The sequence below is a fragment of the Canis lupus genome, chromosome 6 (genome assembly GCF_048164855.1).
Source record: "Canis lupus baileyi chromosome 6, mCanLup2.hap1, whole genome shotgun sequence".
NCBI lineage: Eukaryota > Metazoa > Chordata > Mammalia > Carnivora > Canidae > Canis > Canis lupus.
In genome coordinates, this window is record NC_132843.1 from 24,890,274 (window position 1) to 24,911,405 (window position 21,132).

At 32.5% G+C, this 21,132-nt stretch overlaps 1 protein-coding gene across 10 annotated transcripts in view; it reads right to left on the reverse strand.

Annotated features, from left to right (window-relative positions):
* Nucleotides 1-21,132, reverse strand: part of CCDC178 (coiled-coil domain containing 178) — a 419,286-nt gene that overhangs the window by 255,872 nt on the left and 142,282 nt on the right. For all 10 annotated transcript variants that reach the window (XR_012032461.1, XR_012032460.1, XM_072829166.1 and 7 more), the window contains 4 exons: nucleotides 13,083-13,266; nucleotides 3,792-3,854; nucleotides 2,178-2,339; nucleotides 610-723 (listed from right to left, as the gene is read on the reverse strand). Coding sequence is in view for 8 of the 10 variants with exons in the window: in XM_072829166.1 (XP_072685267.1) it covers nucleotides 610-723; nucleotides 2,178-2,339; nucleotides 3,792-3,854; nucleotides 13,083-13,266 (523 nt within the window). In the remaining 2 variants the exon portion in view is untranslated. The remainder of the gene's footprint in view (nucleotides 1-609; nucleotides 724-2,177; nucleotides 2,340-3,791; nucleotides 3,855-13,082; nucleotides 13,267-21,132) is intronic.

Below are 21,132 nucleotides of genomic sequence, written 5' to 3' on the forward strand. Positions count from 1 at the left end.
TGGTACAGAGCAAACTTTTTAAAAATGATATGATTATACCTCTATCTCATAGCCTACATGCTGTCTACCAACAAATCTAATTGGTATAAACTTTAAAATATATCCAGAGGATAGCAAGTTAAAGACAATGGACTATATCCACTTCCTCATATCCAGTGATTCTTTAAAAGCAGAATATTAGAGATGAGGACTTTCAGGGAGCAAATATTTCTATCTTGGAAAAAGCTCTGAGTTCTTTGATATATGACCATTTGTTCATGTTGCCGATACACGAGATTGAGGGTAAAACTGAGATGTCGGATATTAACAGATGTTTCTGTCTGTATACTGGGTCTCATCTGTAGAAACATTGTTCTATTTAATACAATACAAATTCCTACCTCTATTTAGTAGGAGAGATTAACAGGAGGACGTACTAGTACAATGGAAAAAGAGAAAAAAATGAAGACAGAGAAACTGTGTGGGTGTGCATGAGTGTATGTTATAGAAACTACTTAGTGCAACCAATTAGAAATGAGAGGCATCCACCTAAAATAAATTTGCTTGAGCAGTTTTCATTGACATAAAGAAGCTGAAAATCCATAATTGTTTTTTATATTAAAATTTTACCCCAGTTTCTGTTATTGCATCACGTGTTTTCTTCCCCTTTCTTCGCAATTTTTTCTTTGTTCTTTCCACATTTCTTTTAACATAGTCTCTCCTCTCAGTTATATCATTTAACATCTAGAAGACATTTAGAAATTAACATGAGCAGCATTTATAATCCAATTACCCTGGCTTAGACCAAATGGCTCCCAAGTAACTATTTTATTAATAACAATATATATTTTGGTATAAAGGAAAAGGACCACCACACATGAATTATAAAAACATATTATGATATCCACATCCCAATATTCCATTTGAATTACTTGAGAAAACCAACATGTAGTCAATTTTAGCTAAGTAACAAAAACTAACAAACTCACATAGCAACTAAGTTTTTAATATGATATTTAAAATATCTTAACCAAAATTAAAACTCCAAATACAAATTGTCAGTAATCATTACCAAAAATACATAAAAATCTATTATTTTCAAGTTTGTGTTAAATTGATAGTTCTTACAATTTATAAACTATTAAAATATAATAAAAACAAAAATAGATTATTGAGCTATAAGATGAGATAAAACAATGGCTATTATAAAATAAGGGGGAATAAAAGTCATTAATCTTTTCAGGAATTCATTATACTCAGATGATTATACTGAGGCTTTTGAAGCAATTAATAAATTTCCATCACTAATGTAAGGAGGAGCCATTATTAAAATCATTTATCTCACTAGGTGTTAGTACTGGTTATATATTCATTACATGAGCTCTAGGATAAGCAATTAAGAATCTTGAGTACAGTAGTATACTCAGAATTTGTTGTTGCCATGTTTTATGCCCTTGTACGAGTTGCTTCATGCATTTATGCCCAAGTTTTCTGCAGTCTATGATACGGATAAACTCGCCATGGCTATTTCATAGGGAGGTTTTGAAGATCAAAATAAACTATCATAATGGGAACATTTTATAAATCATGAAGTTTTTTTAATTAAAAAATACTGAAAATTACTGAAAACTAAGATTATAAAGTTACATCATCATTCACAAAGAAAAATCCTGTTGCCAAAATGGCTCAAATGAATATATGTATGTTCTCCCTGCATCTAAGGACAAGAATATATAACTCTTACCACACCCTCTACTTTTCCAAAAGACTAATGACATGATGCATACATATTTTTCTACTAAATTTTTCTTTGGGAAGGGCTAGTAATATCAGTTACTGCCATAAACTTGTTGTTTTGAAAATACTTTATTGATATTTGCTTTATTTTTCATCCTACGTGTCTTAACTTCTTCTACATACATCGAATATTTACTATAAAAATATCAAGATGCAAATATTTTATATTTGAGCAAACACAGTTTTAACATTTTCTTAATAAGCAGGAACACTTTGAATTAAATTTAACATAGTGGGCAATCACTAATAGTGTCTGGTCATAAAATATATATTTTGTTCATGCTTTTATGGCTTCCTATATGAAATCATAATATTCCAAGTAATAATGTAAAATCACATACATGATTTGTTGACCTAAATATTCCTGGAAATAAGCTTCTGGATGAATTATAAATGCTTACATCAGAATGTTCTTTGTGAGTAGTTCTGATTCTTACAGCATCTTCTTCTAGTTTAAGCAGAGGTGTCTCTAGCTCTGCCAGTGCTAGAGCATACGTTGCTCTCTTTTCCAAAAGCTCCCTCCTCTCAAGTATTTGTTCTTCTTGAATAGAATACAGTTTTTTCTGCCAGAAAAGATTTTACATAATTCATTCAGTTATTAATTACCTAAACATGGGGATTAAGGAGTGTACTTGTCGTGATAAGCACAGGTGATATACAGACTTGCTGAATCACTATATTGTACACCTGAAGCTAATATTTTACTATATGTTAACTAACTGGAATTAAAAATTTAAAAATAAAAAAAATATTGAGTCTCAATCGTAAATCAGGCAGTAATGTTTGTTTTTTGAAAATTTAAAAAAAGTTATGCCACCATAAAAAGCAGTAAGTCTGAATATAGCATCTTTAAAAAATGCATAGTTATTGCTATAAAAATGTGAGAAAAAAATTAATATAGACAATAAAAATCAAACATTCTTAAGTCAGTGCTGGAAGATAATAAGGCTAAGAAGCACACTAACAACAAATATTGATATATATGCAATTCCTGTAATCTAAGATCCAACGAAATCAATGAATAAGAAGTTAATGATACAATATTAAGCAGAAAGGGCTAGAAGATTATGGAATTACTGAACATATATATTCATAGAGAGAAGAAGCACTTGGCATTTTCAACATATAGAAGTAGAGAGAGTGCTTTTATATGTTTGCAAATGCCAAATTTGGGACGCCTAGGTGGCTCAGTGGTTGAACATCTGCCTTTGGCCCAGGACATGATCCTGTAGTCCGGGGATCAAGTCCCACATCAGGCTCCCTGCATGTAGCCTGCTTCTCCCTCTGCCTGTGTCTCTGCCCCTCTCTCTCTGTGTTTCTCATGAATAAATAAATATTAAAAAAAAAAAAGGAAATGCCAAATTTCCTAACAGAAAAAAAATCACAATTTGTGTTTATTTCAAAGAAGACCAGAGGTGCAGATAACCTCAAATAAGTTTATAAAATGTTTTGCCTCTTGATTTTATTTTTGTAATTTCAAGTATTTACATATTTCTGAAAGAGGCATTCTAGAAACATGCCAAAGATCGAAACACTCAACCTTGGTTCCAGAGAATATGCAGGTGGTAGATAAAAATAAAAAAAAAATTAAAATTGATTTTGCTAGCTAAAATAATTTAATTTCAAAATCTTATGTAGAAATATCATAGTATATTTTTCTTTAAGTGTTAAATAAAGAAATTCAATTGAAAGGCACTAAAAGTAAAGAAAGCATAACATCATCACAAAGCAAACTAAAGAGACACTTAGGAATAAGATCTCACTGCCCTTTTACTAGACTGGCAGAAATTCCCATTAAGCCACAAAATGAGATATGTGTATGGGAGGTCAGTTTCTTTATGCATGATCAGATACTGCTAGTCGTACACAGAGGGCAACTGTCATCAGCTAAGGAGAGAAAACTGCTGGCTTGCAAACCAAGTAGTGAAAAGATGCCTCATTACAGGCAAATTTAAAATGCTAAGTACAATGCAAATTAAAGGAAGAAGAAAATATTGAAACCAAATTAGGATTACCTGAATCATCATTCCATTAGCCACTTCACCTCGGGTGAGTCTTTTCAAGAATTCTTCTCTACCCTATATATTATCAAATTTTTAAAAAAAGGTTTTACTTATAGGATATCAAAATATTATTAAAAACAATTCCTAACACAAAATATATTTTACTTATATTATATAAAAAATATTCATTAAGAATTGAGTATTACAAAAAAACACAAAAACCAACCAACTGAACAAACAAAACTCCTTGTGTTATTTGAAGCAAAGGTAGTAAGTGACATAAGACCAAGAAATAGAATATAGAATTTCAGTTCAGTCCAGTTTATTATACTTTATATCCATGAACTAAAATACCAAAGTAATCAAAAGTGAAAAACTTTCAATTCCTCCCTTTTAGTCTTCAATTCCTCTTTTTAAAACTATCAGTTTGTTTTTAATATTATTTTCCAGAAGGCACACAATCAATTTTGAAAACAAGACAAACACAATTTAAGTTTGAAGTTTATAAAATGTGATCATGTTCTCCTTTTGGCTAGATTTTTTTTTCTTTTTTCTTAAAAAAAAATCATTCATTGGAAGTTAGTGGGCAAAAAATGTGGATTTAAAGTCTCCATAGTGATACTCGACATTACCACGCAACCAGAGATGCTGCCTTTTAATTATGCAATATGAATCATGTAGCTGCTAAAAACATTATCAGGATTAAATGGATACATATTATGATAAACTTAACACAAGAGAGTGTGGTCTTAGTAAAATATCAATTGAACTATTATTGACAATGTTCAAGAAGAGAGGCTGGAGAATGACAAAGAATTATAGTAGTTCTAAGAACATTTCCTAAATAAATAAATTGTTAACAAATGCGTTAGCAAATAAACAAATTGCTTTTGGTTCCTAGGTTGGGTAATTAAATTGTAAAAGTTTTAGGTCCTTTCAAACTAAAATATATGTTTTTTAAAATTTCTTTATATAAAGAGAAACTCAAGATCCACTGAAATATCATAATCACACATATTCTTATTTATAAACATCATGTTAAGGATGGAAAGTGAAACCAGGCCTATACACTGTTTTCCCGAGACTTGGGAGACAGGTGAAGTGGTAGGAAATCCAAAGACAAGTGCCTGAATCAGAACTGAAAGAAGACTGTCATTTTCATGAACGTGGCCTGCAATTCAGTTTGTGCCAGACTTTTCAGTTCCCATTACCAATTCATTATAAAGGGAGTAAAAGCCCACAACAATTGCCATTTCACAACTATTACAATAATGGATTCAACCAAGAATTATCAATAGATGCTAAATTGAAGTTGTTTTGGGGGAAACGAAGACATTGCATGTTCTTAAAATATCATTCAATTGAGTACTTATTAATTACAACAGGAAAATGAACACGTCTGTTGGTCATAAAGTTAACCCATGATCAAACTTACTATCACTAGTAATGAGACAAATTTATACAATGTGCTTTGTGATGTTCCATTGACACAATATTATAACTATGTAATTTCCTGCCAAAAGTGTTTAACCTGAATCTAATCATGAGCAAACAAAAAATAAATCCATAGTGAGAGATATTCTGCAAAATAACAGGTCTAGACTCTTCAAGAAATGTCAATGTAAAAATGTCAATGTAATGAAAGACAATTTTTTTTAAATGTAGGCAACTCTTTAAAGTAGAATCAAGTTTTGAGATAAATGCAATGCATGGTGCTAAATTACATATAGAAACCAACTGAATTAGAGAAATTTGCATATGCACTATGTATTTGTGCCAGTTATCTCATTATTGCCTCTTAGCTCTAAATCCACTCTTTTAACTCTAATTTGAGATGCTAGAGCTGTATATGTAAGCAGTTTTCTTCTTCCAGCTGGAGTTAAGTTAGGCTTTATCAATAGAGGGCAGTGGAGGGGCTTATAAGGCTGCAGGCAGCAAGGTGCTTCACATCCCTGTTCTGATTCCAGTTATTTCCTTTTCTTTCTGCAGAACTGCTGCCAGCTGGTATGCAGAAAACCAATGGTGCTTACCCTGTAGCAAGGTTCTCTACCCAGAAACTCCATTTAACCTCCATCAAAATCTCTGGCAAGTGGCTTATTATGGCCATCCACTGAGACATAGCCACACTCTCTCCAGTAAGACTTTACTCTGCTTTGGGGGAAGGCAGCCCTTTTACATGCTTATTCCTTCTTTGGATACTTATCCCTGAAGGATGTGGCTGCCCTCTATACTTGCTAGTCTTAGAGTCTTATATTCTTTAGAGCAGAAGTCAGAGCAGAAGTCAACAAGCTTTCTCTGTAAAAAGTTAGTAGAAAATTTAGTCTTTGGGGACATAAAGTCTCTGTAACAACTAGTCAATTCTAGTTTGGAGAATAAAATATATCAAATGTATCAAAGATCACTTTGAAGAGCTTGAAAGAAGCCAAAGAAAAGAGGGAGCATTCTTAGATGCTGGAAAGAAAGTCACCTTTGACCTGCTACCTGGCTTTAGCAGCCAAAAACCAGAAGGTGGCAGCAAAGAGCTATTCTACTGGAAGAGACTCCTATGCTAAGACAAAGAACTGAAGAGCAATGTAACAATGCTGTGTCCAGAAACTCACACTCACAGAGAAAAGACAAGTAAACACTAAATATAAATATATATAAGCTCAGAATCAAGGAAGTAAACAGCAGTATGCTCTTCAGTGATGGAGGGGGGCTAAGACAAAAGTTAGAGAACACAAATAATTATATAAGGTCTGAAACCAGGAACAGAAAAAAAAAAAAAAGACTTTCAAATTAAGAGTTATAATCATATAGAAAAATTTAGTAGTTCTGCAAATAACTGAGTTGGACTTAATCAGTGGGACAGAGTAGTTCTGGCTCTGCATTGTTAGAGTACTGTTTAGTGGCCAGGATTCTAACAAAAATCCAGGTAGCAGCCCAAACGGATTCTTTCTAAAAATAAACACAAAGGCACTATTTTATCTTTCTTTTTACATGAAAACATATGGTTTTTTTTTTTTTGTAGAAACATTTTTAAATTACAAAGAGTAAAACTAAAATAACCTGAATCCTCAAACCCAGAGATATGCATTGGGACTTTCTGGTATATTCCTTTTTAGGTCCAGTATTAAAGTTGACTGCAAGAATCTATCTTACACCAATTGAATGCAAATCTTTAAGTCTTGTTTTAAAAAATAATTTTAATTAACTATACATTACAAATATATTTAGAGTTCTCTACATATAGCTGGTTTAATATCCACAAGTCAGTCAACATGATATATGGAATTAACAAAATGAAGCATAAAACCATATGATCATCTCAACAGATACAGAAAAAAACATTTGACAAAATTCAGTATCTGTTCATGATTCAAAACTCTGAACAAAGTAGGTTTAGAGGGAACATATCACATACTAAAGGCCATACAGGACAAGCCAATAGCTAACATCATACTCAATGGTGAAAAATTGAAAGCTTTTCTTTTAATATCAGGAATAAGACAAGGATGTTCACTCTAAGCACTTTTATTCAACATAGTACTGAAAGTCCTAGATGCAGCAATCAGACAAGAAAAAGTAATAAAAAGTATTCAATTAATTAAAGTAGTAAAACTGTCACTATTTGGAGATGATATGATACTATATATAGAAAACATTAAAGACTACCAAAAAATTATTAGAACTAATAAATGAATTTGCTAAAGTTGCAAGATACAAGAAAATACATAGAAATCTGTTGTGTTTCTATACATTAATAATAAAGTAGAAGAAGAAATTGAGAAGACAATCCCATTTAAAATCATACCAAAAATAATAAAATATCTAGGATATAAATTTAATCAAGGATGTGAAAGACCTATATTCTGAAAATTGTAACATTAATGAAAGAAAATGAAGATAACACAAATGACATGATATATCATGCTCATGAATTGGAAAAATTAATATTGTTAAAATATCTATACTACCCAAAATTACTAATCTATAGATTCAATGCAATCCCTATCAAAATACCAATAGGATTTTTCACAGAACTAGAACAAATAATCCTAAAATTTGCATGGAATAATAAAAGAGCCTGGTAGCCAAAGCAAGCTTGACAAAGAACAAAGCTAGAGTTGTCATAATATACTACAAAGCTCTAGTAATCAAAACAATTTGGTATTGGTACAAAAACAGACACACTGATCAGTGGAACAGAATACAGAGTGCAGAAATAAACCCATGATTATATGGTCAATTAATATATGACAAAGGAGGCAAGAATATGCAATAAGGAAAAGACTGTTTATTCAATAAATGATGCTGGCTAGTGGAATTTAAAACAAGCAAACAAACAGGCAAAAAGAAACAAATTTATAAATATAGGGAACAAACTGGTAGCTGCCAGAGGGGGAGAAACATAGGCAGATGTGAGAAATAGGTGAAAGGAATTAAGAGGTACAAACTTCCAGTTGTAAAATAAATAAGTCATGGAGATGAAAAGTAGAGCAAGGGGAATATAATTATTAATATTGTAATAACATTGTATGGTAACAGACAGTAACTACATTTATTGTGGTCAGCACTGAGTGATGTATAGAATTTTGAATCACTATGTCATGCACCTGAAACTAATATGATATTATATGTTGACTATATTTCAATAATAAAAAAATTTCAATAATAAAAAGTTTAAAAAATAGATAAAGCTTTTAAATATATTAATATATTACTTTGCAGAAACGTTCTACCAAGTTACACTGAGTACTGGTTATCATGGTTGCTATATCAGTATGTCTACAAATTTACCAAATATTAGTTTTCACATATGTAAAATTAGGATAACATTTCTTTTCCACAAAATTATTGCAGAAGTAAAAGAAAACAACGCATATAAAATAGTTTACCTGAGGCAATATTCACACAAAGCATTCAACAAATAGATATTATTACTTTCAATGTGTTGTTTAGAATCTACATATTTATCAGGAGACAGATTCCAGAATTAAATGTGCTTAAAGGAGTTCTTTAAGCAGTGCTTAAAGAGAAATTTATAGCACTAAATGCACATATTAGGAAAAAAGAAAGACCTAACACCAATAATCTAGATTTCAACCTTAGAAAACTGAAAAAGGAGAGAAAATTAAATCAAAACTAAGCAGAAGAAAAGAAATAATAAGAATTAAGAGCATAAATCAATGAAATTAGAAACAAAATCACAGAAAAAAATCAGTTAAAAATGTGAAAAGAAAATCTTTTCTTTGAAAATATCAATAAAATTGATGAGCCTGAAGCCAGACAAACTAAGAAAAAAGAGAGAGGACACAAGTTACTAATATCAGAAATGAAAAGAAATGAAAGCAGTGATCACAAACTAGTAGTAAATATTTGCAAAAGACAAATCTAGGAAAGACCTGTTCTCCAAAATATACAATGTACTCTGAAAACTCAACAGTAAGAAAAAATCTGATTAAAAAGGGGGTCAAAGACATTGGGTCACCTACCTGGCTTGACTCAGTAGAACATGGGACTCTTGATCTTGGAGCCCTGAGTTCAAGCCCCATGTTGTGTGTTGGGAATAAGTAAAAAAAGGGGAGAGGTGGCAAAAGACTTTAACACACAAATCACCAAAGACAAACAATGGCAAATAAGCATACGAAAAGATATATGTCATCAAGGAAATGTAAACTAAAAACAAAGAGTTATTACTACATGGCTATTACAATGGCCAAAATCTTGATCACTGACTATATCAACCATTGGCAAGGATTTGGAATAACAGAAACTCTCATGCATTGCTGGTAGAAATGCATAATGGTAAATCACTTTGTAAGGCACTTTGGCAGTTTCTTACAAAACTAAATATATACTAATTTTAAGATCCAGTAATCATGTTCCTTCATTCATATACAATGGAGATGAAAACTTATGTCCACATAAAAACCTGTAATGGATACTTAGAGTGCCAAAAGTTATAAAGTTAAAAGTTAAAGTTACACTTTATTTATAACTGCCAAAACTTAGAAGCAACCAAAATGCTCTTCAGTAGGTGAATGCATAACAAACTATGGTAATTCAGATATAGAATATTATTCAGTGCTAAAAAGAAATGAGTTATCAAGCCATGAAAAGACATAAAGGAAACTTGAATGCATATTAGTAAGTGAAAGAATCTAATCTGTAAAGGCTACATACTGTATATTTCAACCATATATATTTTGGAAAAGGCAAAACTATGGAGATAGTAAAATATCAGTGGTTGCCATAGCTACCATCAGTGGGAGAAGGGATGAACAGGTATGGCATTGAGGATTTTTAGAGCAGTGAAAATATTCTGTATGATACTACTATAATGGATACATATTCCTATATATGTGTTCAGAATCTAGGCATGTACACAGCAACACCAAGAGTGAACTGTGATATAAACTATAAATATCGATAATTATGATGATCCAATATAGGTTCATTATTGGTAAAAAAAAAATATGTCCCACCCTAGTGGGGGATGTTGATAATGGCAGAGGCTATAAGCATGTGTGAAGGCAAGGGGTAAATGGGAAATCACTGTTCCTTCTCTCATTGTTGCTGTGATCCTAGTAATTCCCTTTAAAAATAAAATCTAAAAGGTGATCTCAAATATGGTTATTTTGAAATTCTGAGCCTGAATGAATCTTTTTGGTTGGAGTATATGTCTACTTAGTGTCTGACTCACCAGTTTATATCAACATCAGCATCAGAAAACCTTGTCCCCAAATTCTACACAGCTACCTAAAAGCTATGCTACTTTAAGCAAACCATTTCATCCCAAAATGAACACACTAATAACATCTTCACAGTATTACGAACACTGAATTAACATGTATAGTCTAGCCTGTAATAGGCTTTCAGAAAACTATCTTCCTTTCTACTTCCTTTCTTCTCTTCTACTAAGTTCCACTTAGTTTTAGTACTATGATTTTAACCTACAACCAGAGTGGCCTGATGTTTATCTTTTCCATCAAAATTCCAGTATGTTCAAATAAAAAACCCTCCAAATTCCTGTAGCTTGCACAAAAGCCTTCTATTTAAATGTTGAGAAGTACATACTATCTGATAAAAGCTTTCAAGATTTTTCTTGTTACAATATTAAATTCTTCAGACAACCCTGAATGATTTTCTGTTCATTCCATCAATACCATAATTGAATACATATTACCCTTTTATTGATTTATTTCTCATTACTGTGGATAATTTTAGACTGGGACTTGGCTAATCATGTCTTTTCTGAATAGGCCAGCTATTGGGATTGAAGGTATGAAAAAACTGGGACAAGTCATCTGTAATAGCTGGAAGAATCTGGAAATTGCTAAATACCTTGATTGTTCAGGGTTGCTTTTAGTCTATGACTGCCGAAATCTTACTAGGCATTGGACAGGTGCATTAGTTTGAGGAAACATAATTCAGAACTTCTACTTCTAAGGTTTCAAAAGGTGCTAGCTCAAAGCTAGCTCAGAGGTGCTAATGCTATAATTTCTAGAAGATATAAATTAAGGACTAATGTCAGGTCAGAATCAACAAATATACAAAGTTATCTGCAAGAAAAACATGATGCCAAGAGTCAGAAAATTATATAGATTTGTGTCACTTAGTCAATGAAAGACATTGGAGTCATTAAAAAACAAAACTACAAACCTGCATTACTCCAGACCTGAATTATCTAAGGACTATCTAGAAATTTATTTTTAATTCATGATCACTCTGACATAGATAAACATGTGTATATCAAAGAAATTTAATGCCCTATACATTCAGCTCAGTGGAAGTGTTTAGCAATGGGGAATTATTTCCTAAAATGTGTAGTTTCTTTCTGTTGCTTCTTTCTAGCTGTGTGTCAGCTGCTACTGGGTAGGGAAAGGACCTGATTAACAGTTTCTTCAATTTTGCTTGAATAAAACCAGAGGGACACTTATATTTTGTCTTAGGTTGGCAATGCAAGTACAGTGGAGTTACATCAAAATTGCACTCAACCTATAAATTGTATATTAGGGCATCAGAAAACCTTAGAAAAAATAAATAATTCAACACATCCTTCTTAATAGATGAGTGCCTCAGGCTAGTGAAGCCATATAGGTGAAGAATTGAAGGCAGACTGTGACAGCTATGAGATAAATATATGAACAAAGGTTTCCTGTCATTTGAAAAAATTAAGGCACATTGTTAAGTGACCGAATCAGTGGTTGATATCTTCACTGATATCCTCGATAAAAAACAAAACAAAACAAAACAAAACGTAATTATTGGCCAGAGGGAAACACATACTAATGAAAAACATCTATAGTGTTATTATAGATGTTAAACCATATGTATAATCACACATTTTATATATTGAAAATAACTTTGAGGTTAATTTTTACTGCACATAATTTCTATTTCATATTAACTTTGGAACATATATGATATAAGAGACACACTAAATAACCCATGGGAAGGGATACAGGTACAATAAGTCCATCAAACAGCTGGATTCAATGCAGGAACAAAATCCCAGTCTCTCGGTTATAGAAACATTTATTGGAAGAGAATCAAAGATTTCTATATTTAGAAAGCACAAGAGAAAGTCTTCACTGAATAAAGTGCTGTTACAAGACTTGAACACATAATATAGATTCTATATTTTACAGATAATTTTATGATAATGAGTTTCCAATGAGAAAAAGCCAAAGAAGGGGGGAGTATGGGTATGATGTGTGGTAGACAGAGGTAGCCCTAGTAAAGTGGTCCCTTATGTATGGTAATGTGAAGTTGATTTTGTTAGTGTCTATGCCAAGTGGCAAGGAGTGGATATTCATTTTATTTCTCACTTAGGAATAGACTTAAGGCCTATGAACAGTTGTGTCTACGGAAACATTGTGGTCTACTCAGCATTGCTTGGTACTCAGGAATCCAGTAATTTACAGGCCTGATGTAGGTAATCCCTTTTCTTATATTAGTAAGGGTGCAAGGGCACTTCCCAGCAATCCTTCCTATCATAGGTAGGAACTATTATAGATTAGATATTCAGGACGAGTTTAAACCAAGCACTACTCTTCTCATTAACCAGGTAGTTCAAGGTCAGTGATAGCAAAAAACAGACGTTAAGTGTTGATTAGTTACACTGAGTCCCATTCCTCTTCTAGTTATGCTGGGCCTCTGAAGAGAAATGACTTTATTCAGATTTAATGGAAGGAGTCTTTTATTTTTAAAAGACCATTATGGCTTAAATTAAAATCAAACTGTCATCAACAAATCAATAAAATTGAGGTTAATTACCATTTTTTTACAACTAAGAAGAACACAGAGAGAGATGCAAACCTTGAATTTTCTTCTCACTTCTGCTATTTTCTCTTCTAATTCTTCTGTTTTAAATTTGGTTAGGTGGAAAACAGCACCAAGCTGATAAGCTTCCTTGTATAACTGTTTAAGAAATTCATCATTTTTTGACCTTAGTTTCATCAAAGATTGGATTTCAGACTCCAATTCTGATTTTTTCCTTATACTGTAAAAAATAAAGCAAAAAGATTGATATGATTATTCAAAAAGAACATATATAGAGGCAAATACATTTAATAATAGCAAAAAAGTAACAAGGTCATATTTTATGTTGCCAAAAATATAAACAAACAGATTCTTAACTAAAATTTGAATACAAATAATATGACCCAAAATTCCATTTATTTTCCTGCTTTTCCTCTTGGCTACTCCTAATTGTCAAGCTTTGCTCAATTGCAGAAGGATAGGTGTATCAATAAGAAAGGCTTTTGGGGGGTGGGGGGACACCTTGATGGCTCAGTGGTTGAGCATCTGCCTTTGGCTCAGGGTGTGATCCTGGATTTCCCGGATCAAGTCCCACATTGGGCTCCCTGCATGGAGCCTGCTTCTCCCTCTGCCTGTGTCTCTGCCTTTTTCTCTGTCTCTGTCTCTGTCTCTCATTAATAAATAAATAAAATCTTAAAAAAAGAAAAAAGAAAGGCTTGGGGCCCTCAAATGCTCAGCTTTCAGAGCATTCATCCCTTCTGTATCAATCCATCCCTTCTAATCCTATTTAACATTACTCCTTAAGAATAACTAAATATGAGAAAAATCCAGTCCATGAGAGACAGAAGCAAAACTTAACAAAAGAAAACCAGTAGCTAAAAGAAAACTTTCAAAAAAGAAAACCAACAGCTAAGGAGAAAGAGTTAATAGAGGAAAAAAGTAAGATGTTAGATTGGATATCATCTTTTTCAGATACATACCACCGAGGCATACAAGATAAGAAGAAAAACAAATAAGACATAGTTATATTCACAAATGAGGTAGGCATCTCTATAGAACAGAAATTAAAACTAGGAAACAAGGCAAAAGTACAGAATCAACAAGAAACTAACTGAAGGTATTCTACCGGAGGTGTTACTCAAGTAAGGCTCACTGTATCACAGCAGGGGTTTACGTCAGTTGTACTTGTTGGCAAAAGAACCAACTTATTGATGAAAACTATAGGTTTATACAAAGCTAGGAACTACAGCATTGGGAAGAAAAGACTCAGAGACCAAAAGCTCAACCAATGAGTAAAGAAGAAATTTTTAAAAATTGAAACACAACATACAAAAACAGTTCTAAAAGGGAAGTTAATAATAAATGCCTACGTTAAGAAAAAAAGATCTCAAATCTTCTAACTTTACATTTCAAAGAACTAAAAAAGTAAGAACAAACTCAGCCCAAAGTTAAAAGAAAAGAAATAACAATCAGAGGAGAAACAAGTGCAATAAACCAAAAGCCATAGAAAAGATTACTAACAGAAAAACATGTTTAAAAAAAATATAAAAACCAACAAACTTTTAAACACATTAAAAAGATAGAGAAAGAAAACTCAAATAAATAAAATCAGAAATGAAAGGGCCATGTTACAAGTGATAACATAGGAATACAAATGTTCAAAGAAACTACTATAAACAATTATATGCCAACAAATTGGATACCCCAGAAGAAATGCATTCCTAGAAACACATAATCTACCAAGACTGAATCCTGAGAAAATAAACAATCTGAAGGTCACCAATGAATAAGAAAACTGAGTGAGTGATCAAAAACTCCTAATTAAAAAAGGCCCAACCTGATGGCTTTACTGGTGAATTCTACAAACATTTAAAGAAGAATTAATGCCAACTGTTCTCAACTCTTCCAAAAAAATTAGGAGGAGGGAAAACTTCCAAAATCAATTTATGGGGCCAGCATTACCTGGATACCAAAGACAGACAAGGACATTACAAGAAAAGAATATTACAGGCCAATATCCCTGATCAATATAGATGCAAAAATCTTCAACAAAATCTTAGCAATCTGAATTCAACAACAAATGAATAGGATCATACACCATTATCAAATAGGCTTTATCCCTGGGGTGTTAGGATGGTTCAAATATGCAATTCAGTAAATGTGATACACCACTTTGGTGGAATTAAGGATAAAAATATGATCATCTCAATAGAAGGAGAACCACAATTCAACATCCATTTATGATGAAAAAACTCTCAAAATATTGTATATAAAGGGGCCGTATTTCAACATAATAAAGGCCACGTATGACAAGCCCACCGATATATCAACACACTCAGCATAAAAAAATGAAGGTTTTGGGATCCCTGGGTGGCGCAGCAGTTTGGCGCCTGCCTTTGGCCCAGGGTGCGATCCTGGAGACCCGGGATCGAATCCCACGTTGGGCTCCCGGTGCATGGAGCCTGCTTCTCCCTCTGCCTGTGTCTCTGCCTCTCTCTCTCTCTCTGTGACTATCATAAATAAATAAAAATTTAAAAAAAAGATTTAAAAAAAATGAAGGTTTTTCCTCTAAGATCAGGAACAAGCCAAAGTTCCCGCCCCCTCTTACTATATCTTTGCAACACAGTTCTGGAAATCTTAGGACATTTAATTAAGCAAGAAAAGAAATAAAATATATCCAAATCAGAAAGGAATCATTAAAATTTTCTGTTTGCAGATGACATGATCTTATATAGACAGAACCCTAAAATCTCCACCAAAAAACTGTTAGAATTAATACATAAATTTAGTAAATTTACAGAATACAAAATCAATATATAAATATCTGTTGTATTTATATATACTAACAATGAACTACCTGAAAAAAATAAAACAACCTCACTTACAATAGCATGAAAAATAATACATAGATAAATTTAACCAAGGATATGAAAGATCTATAGACTGACATTGTACATAAAACACCGATGAAAGAAATTAAGGAAGACAAAGATGTGGAAATATATCCTATGTTTATGGATTGGAGCAATTAAAAATGTTTAAAATGTCTATATGATCCAAAGCAATCTAGATATTCAATGAATCTCTATCAAAACTCCAGGGGTATTTTTCACAGACACAGAAAAAAAATAACCTAACATTTGCACAAAGCCATAAAAGACCCCCCAAAGCCAAAGCAATCTAGAAAAAAAAGAACAAAGCTGGAGGTATCACACTTCTTTACTTCACATAATATTATAAAGCTATAGTAATCAAAGAAACAGGATGGTACTAGCATAAAAAAAACAGACACATATATCAATAAAACAGAATGAAGAGCCTAAAAAAACATTTGACAAGGATGCCAGCAACACACAATGGGGAAAGAATTATCTCTTCAATATATGGTGTTGGGAAAACTGGATAGTCACATGCAAAAGAATGAAACCAGACCACTATCTTATACCATGTACAAAAATTAAATTGAAATGATTTAAATACTTAATTAATAATATATTAATATATTTTTTATAAATTATCATTTAATAATTAATAATAAATTAAGTATTTATTTAAGTAATTAAATACTTAATTCATTTCACAGGAATGAATTAAACACAGGAAACACAGCACAGGAAATAAAGTAAAAATCAACAAGGGTAACTATGTCAAATTAAAAAGCTTCTATAAAGCAGAAACCAAACCAAACCAAACAGAAACAAAAAACAAAACTAAATAAATTGAAAAGCCAACCTACTTAATGAGAGAAAATATATTTCAAAACATTTATGTGATAAGATGTTAATATCCATAATATATAAGTAATTTATATAACTTGGTAGGTAAAAGCCAAATAACTCAATTAAAGAATGGGCAAAGGACCTGAAAAGACATTTTCCAAAGACATAAAGATGGCCAAAAAGTATGTGAGAAAGGTGCTCAACATCATTAATCACCAAAGAAATGCAACTCAAAAAATATCACCTCTCATCAGTTAGGATGGCTTTTATCAAAAAGACACAGCAAATTCTTGCAAGAATGTGGAGAAAAGGGAATCCCTGTATACTGCTGATGGGATCATAAATTGGTACATTCATTATGGAAACAACCTAGGAGTTCTTCACAAAATTAAAAATAGAGCTGCCATATGATCCAACATTTGCATTTCTGTGTATATAGCTAAAGAAACAATATCAGTTACTCGAAGAGATATCTGCATTCCTATGTTCACTGTAGCATTATTCATAATAGCCAAGATATGGAAACAACCTAAGTGTCTGTCAATGGATATATAAATAAAGAAAATTCCATATAAATATGGAATATTATTCAGTTACGAGGAACAATGAAATGGATGGACCTAGAGGACAGTATGCCCAGTCACATAAGCTAGATAGTGAAAGACAAATGCTATATGATCTCACTTATATGTGAAATCTAAAACAACAATAAAAACTAATTCATAGGGCAGCCCAGGTGGCTCAGCGGTTTGGTGCCACCTTCAGCCCAGAGTGTGATCCTGGACAACCGGGATCCAGTCCCACGTCAGGCTCCCTGCATGGAGCCTGCTTCTCCCTCTGCCTGTGTCTGTTCTTCTCTCCCTCCCTTCCCCCCTCCCTCCCTCCCTCTCTCTCTCTCTCTCTCACTGTGTGCATCTCTCATGAATAAATAAATAAAATCTTTAAAAAAAAACTAATTCATAAAAACAGAGAGTAGAATGGTGGTTACCAAGGGCTGAGAGGTGATAGGAATGGAAGAGTGATTAAAGGTGTAAGCCTTCAGTTATAAGACGAATAATCTTGGAGGATCTACTATACAGTATGGCAACTAGAGTTATATTGTGTTGCATACTTGAAATTTTCTAAGAGTATAGACCTTAAGCATATTCACCACAAAAGAACAAATAGTAACTATGTAAGGTGATTGATGGGTAGTAATTATTTCACAAAGTATAGGTATGTCAAATAATCATATTTTATACTTCACATATATACAATTTTGTCAATTATACTTAAGCTGAAAAAAATTAAATAGAGAGGAGGTGTATGTAATAAAACCATATCCAAAAAATTTCCAGTACTGAAAATCAACATGGGTCATTAAAATGAAAAGTCCTACATAATGTTAAACTAGATGTATTACACAGAGAAACACACATACCCCTAGGCATGGAATGGTGAAATTTAAGTACTCCAAAATATGAAGAGACAATTCTGAAGTTCCCAGGGAGAAAAAAAAAACAGATTACTTACGAATAAATGATATCCAAATGCCATCAAATGTATGATCACGCAAAATCAAACGAATGATTGGATAAGTTTAGAGATTTAAGGCACAAGATGACCAGAGTTTACTCTTGTCTTAAATACTAGAAGTTTGCTAGTAAAAGTCGTAACAAGGTTTCCGTAGGTGAACCTGCGGAAGGATCATTAAAAATACTAGAAGTTTGCTAAGAGAGTAGATTGCAGGTGCTTTCATCACACAAACACACAGAGACACACACAAAGATAACTATGTGAAGAGATGGTATGTTAATTAGCTTGACTATAGTAATCATTTTGCTATGTATATAAAATCATCATGATATAAACTTTAAGTATATATAATTTTTAAAATCTAAATAAATCATAAAGTATTTTTAAATTAATAAGAAAAAATGACTTTGGATCTAGAATATGATACTTTGAGAAAATCCTTGTTTGAATGGATTGAATAGAAAACGGAAGTGAGTTCATGGAAACCGGAATGGGCACTTTACTTAAGATTTGCTATAAAGAATAGAAGGGCAGAGCTGGGATTCAGGGCTCTATTTTTATCTTGTGTTTGCTTCTAAGATGAGTAATATTATGCAATTTTCATATGCTATTAGAGAGAAATAATAATAACTCACAGGAAAGAGGAATGGTACTTGCAAAGCCCCAAGTGTGTAAGAGTAAATGGCATATAGGGGTGCCTGGGTTACTCAGTTGGTTAAGTGTCTGTATTATGCTCAGGTCATGATGTCAAGATCTTGAGATCACTGCTCTCTTTCCCTCTGTGCCCCCTTTCCCAGCTCATGCTCTTTCTTTCTCAAATAAATGAATAAAATCTTTTAAAAAAGGGTAAATGACATCCATTTGGCAAGTGTGTGGGTGATGGCAACTCCTATGTAAGAGTTGCTCCTGTTATTAGATGTTAGTTAACAGGGGAACACAGAGTATGCAGAAAGATGCAAACAGGCTAGCAAAAAAATAGATAATTTTCATTTGATTGCACCTATGATCTCTATTAATTATCTGGGAAGATTATTAGCTTTAAAAAGGGGGTGATGTGGGTATTAGGAATGGAGAGAGTGATAAAATGTGAAATAGTTGTCAGAAAAACTGCATCATCCAAAAATTTTTTGGTAGTAGTGGATGTCACCTGAGATTAGTAGTCATAGAATTCAAGTTCAATTCAGCAGCAAATTTATCACAGTGCTAATGAAGCTTAAATATGAGGGCCTCTAACTGACCAAACCCCTTGTAAAGTCCTTTGAGCATCTTTAACAGTGTTTTCACATGGTCACACGTTTTTTATAAGGTTTGAAAAATTAGATATTTTAATAAAAATATATTAAGAATATTTTCTTTTTTTTTTTTAACATAATTTATCCTTGTAAAGTGGCATTGAATTGGTTGTGGGAATCCGGTACTCACAATCTTGTATACTTCATGAAGAGACCTCACATTATATAACATTTCAGGCCCACCAAAACAGGATCCACCCATGGTAAGATTAACACTGTTGTGTTTTACTTTAGCCACATTCAGCTGTTTGGATCCTGCTTTAGTTCAATGATAGAGCTTTTCAAGTCACAGAAAATAAATGTGAAGGTTATTTAAATGAATGCTTATTTTGGTCTGATATTAACTAGGACAAGATGGTGGGATATAAAAAATTAGTAGGGATAATAGACTGGTCATCTTGAAGTGTCAAATAATTGTTGGAGTGAGGGTAATAATAGAATAGGTAAGCTGCAAAGAGAGGTGTCAGCTTTGTGAGACTGGATTCTTAAAATTGAGATCAGGATTCTAAAAATTGAAACTAGAAAGTAACTCCCTTAATGCAATGATAAGATGTAGGGGTAAAATTGTAAGAGAAGGTGGTTGGTATGAGCTGGAAGAAATGACTGTTGGAAATGTGAAGATCTAAAAATTGAGAATCTAAGTTTTTGAATTTACTGAATACAGACCAAATTCAGATTTTGATTGCCTCTGAGAAAGACAGAGAATAGAAATAAGAAGAGCAATTTATTTGTAATATTTTAATTCCTTAAATCAATGTCTAAAGTAGGTTAAAATATTGGTGAGTAGTTAAAAGTCAAATGCTTTTGAATGTAGCATTTTCTCTTTCAATAGCTGAAACAGTGAAAAATAAAATAAAAGCAAAATAGTTTAAGAATATTCATTGAAATGTGTGCTGTTAAACGCTGAAAAAATCATATTCCATACTCCTCTGAAGTAACTCAAATTAATAGGCTGGTAAGATATAGCTAAGCGAGTATGAAAAACACAGTACCCTCTGGATTCATTCTAAGTATTCCAGGCTATTTAACAACTTCAATAATATTCTAATTGCTATCTCTACAAATAAATCACTATCCTGTTAACTCTTGATAAACACATTTCATAAAATATACTAGTATGTCTTTATAATGTTCAATAGCTTTTTTTGCTCATTTCCCTCGATTATCAACCCCATCTTTGGATCACTGCAGTTACAATGGCATTGTCTTGCTTGAGGTACAGTACAGCACTAGGAGTAATATTTTACAGAGGCTGAAAGTAAGAAATTACTATATAGAAATTCCTACCACACAGTTAACTTCAAGCAAACTAAATACAAGTTAATCAATTTCAAATCATCTTAAACAAGTTATCTTTGACTTAAGCTCCTGAGGCCTGCCTATCATGTGAATAAGCCATCAAGTAAAGTTTCTTGCTCAAGTCAAATGTCCCGAATGTAAAAGGTCCATTAATAAAAGATGCTTACTTATTGAAAGACAAAATTACTAATTATACATTGTACTACAAGGTAAAAGTTACATATCATTGTTATCACCAAAAGGTCTTGCAAATATTTGTATGCAGTCATGAACAAAGTCTGT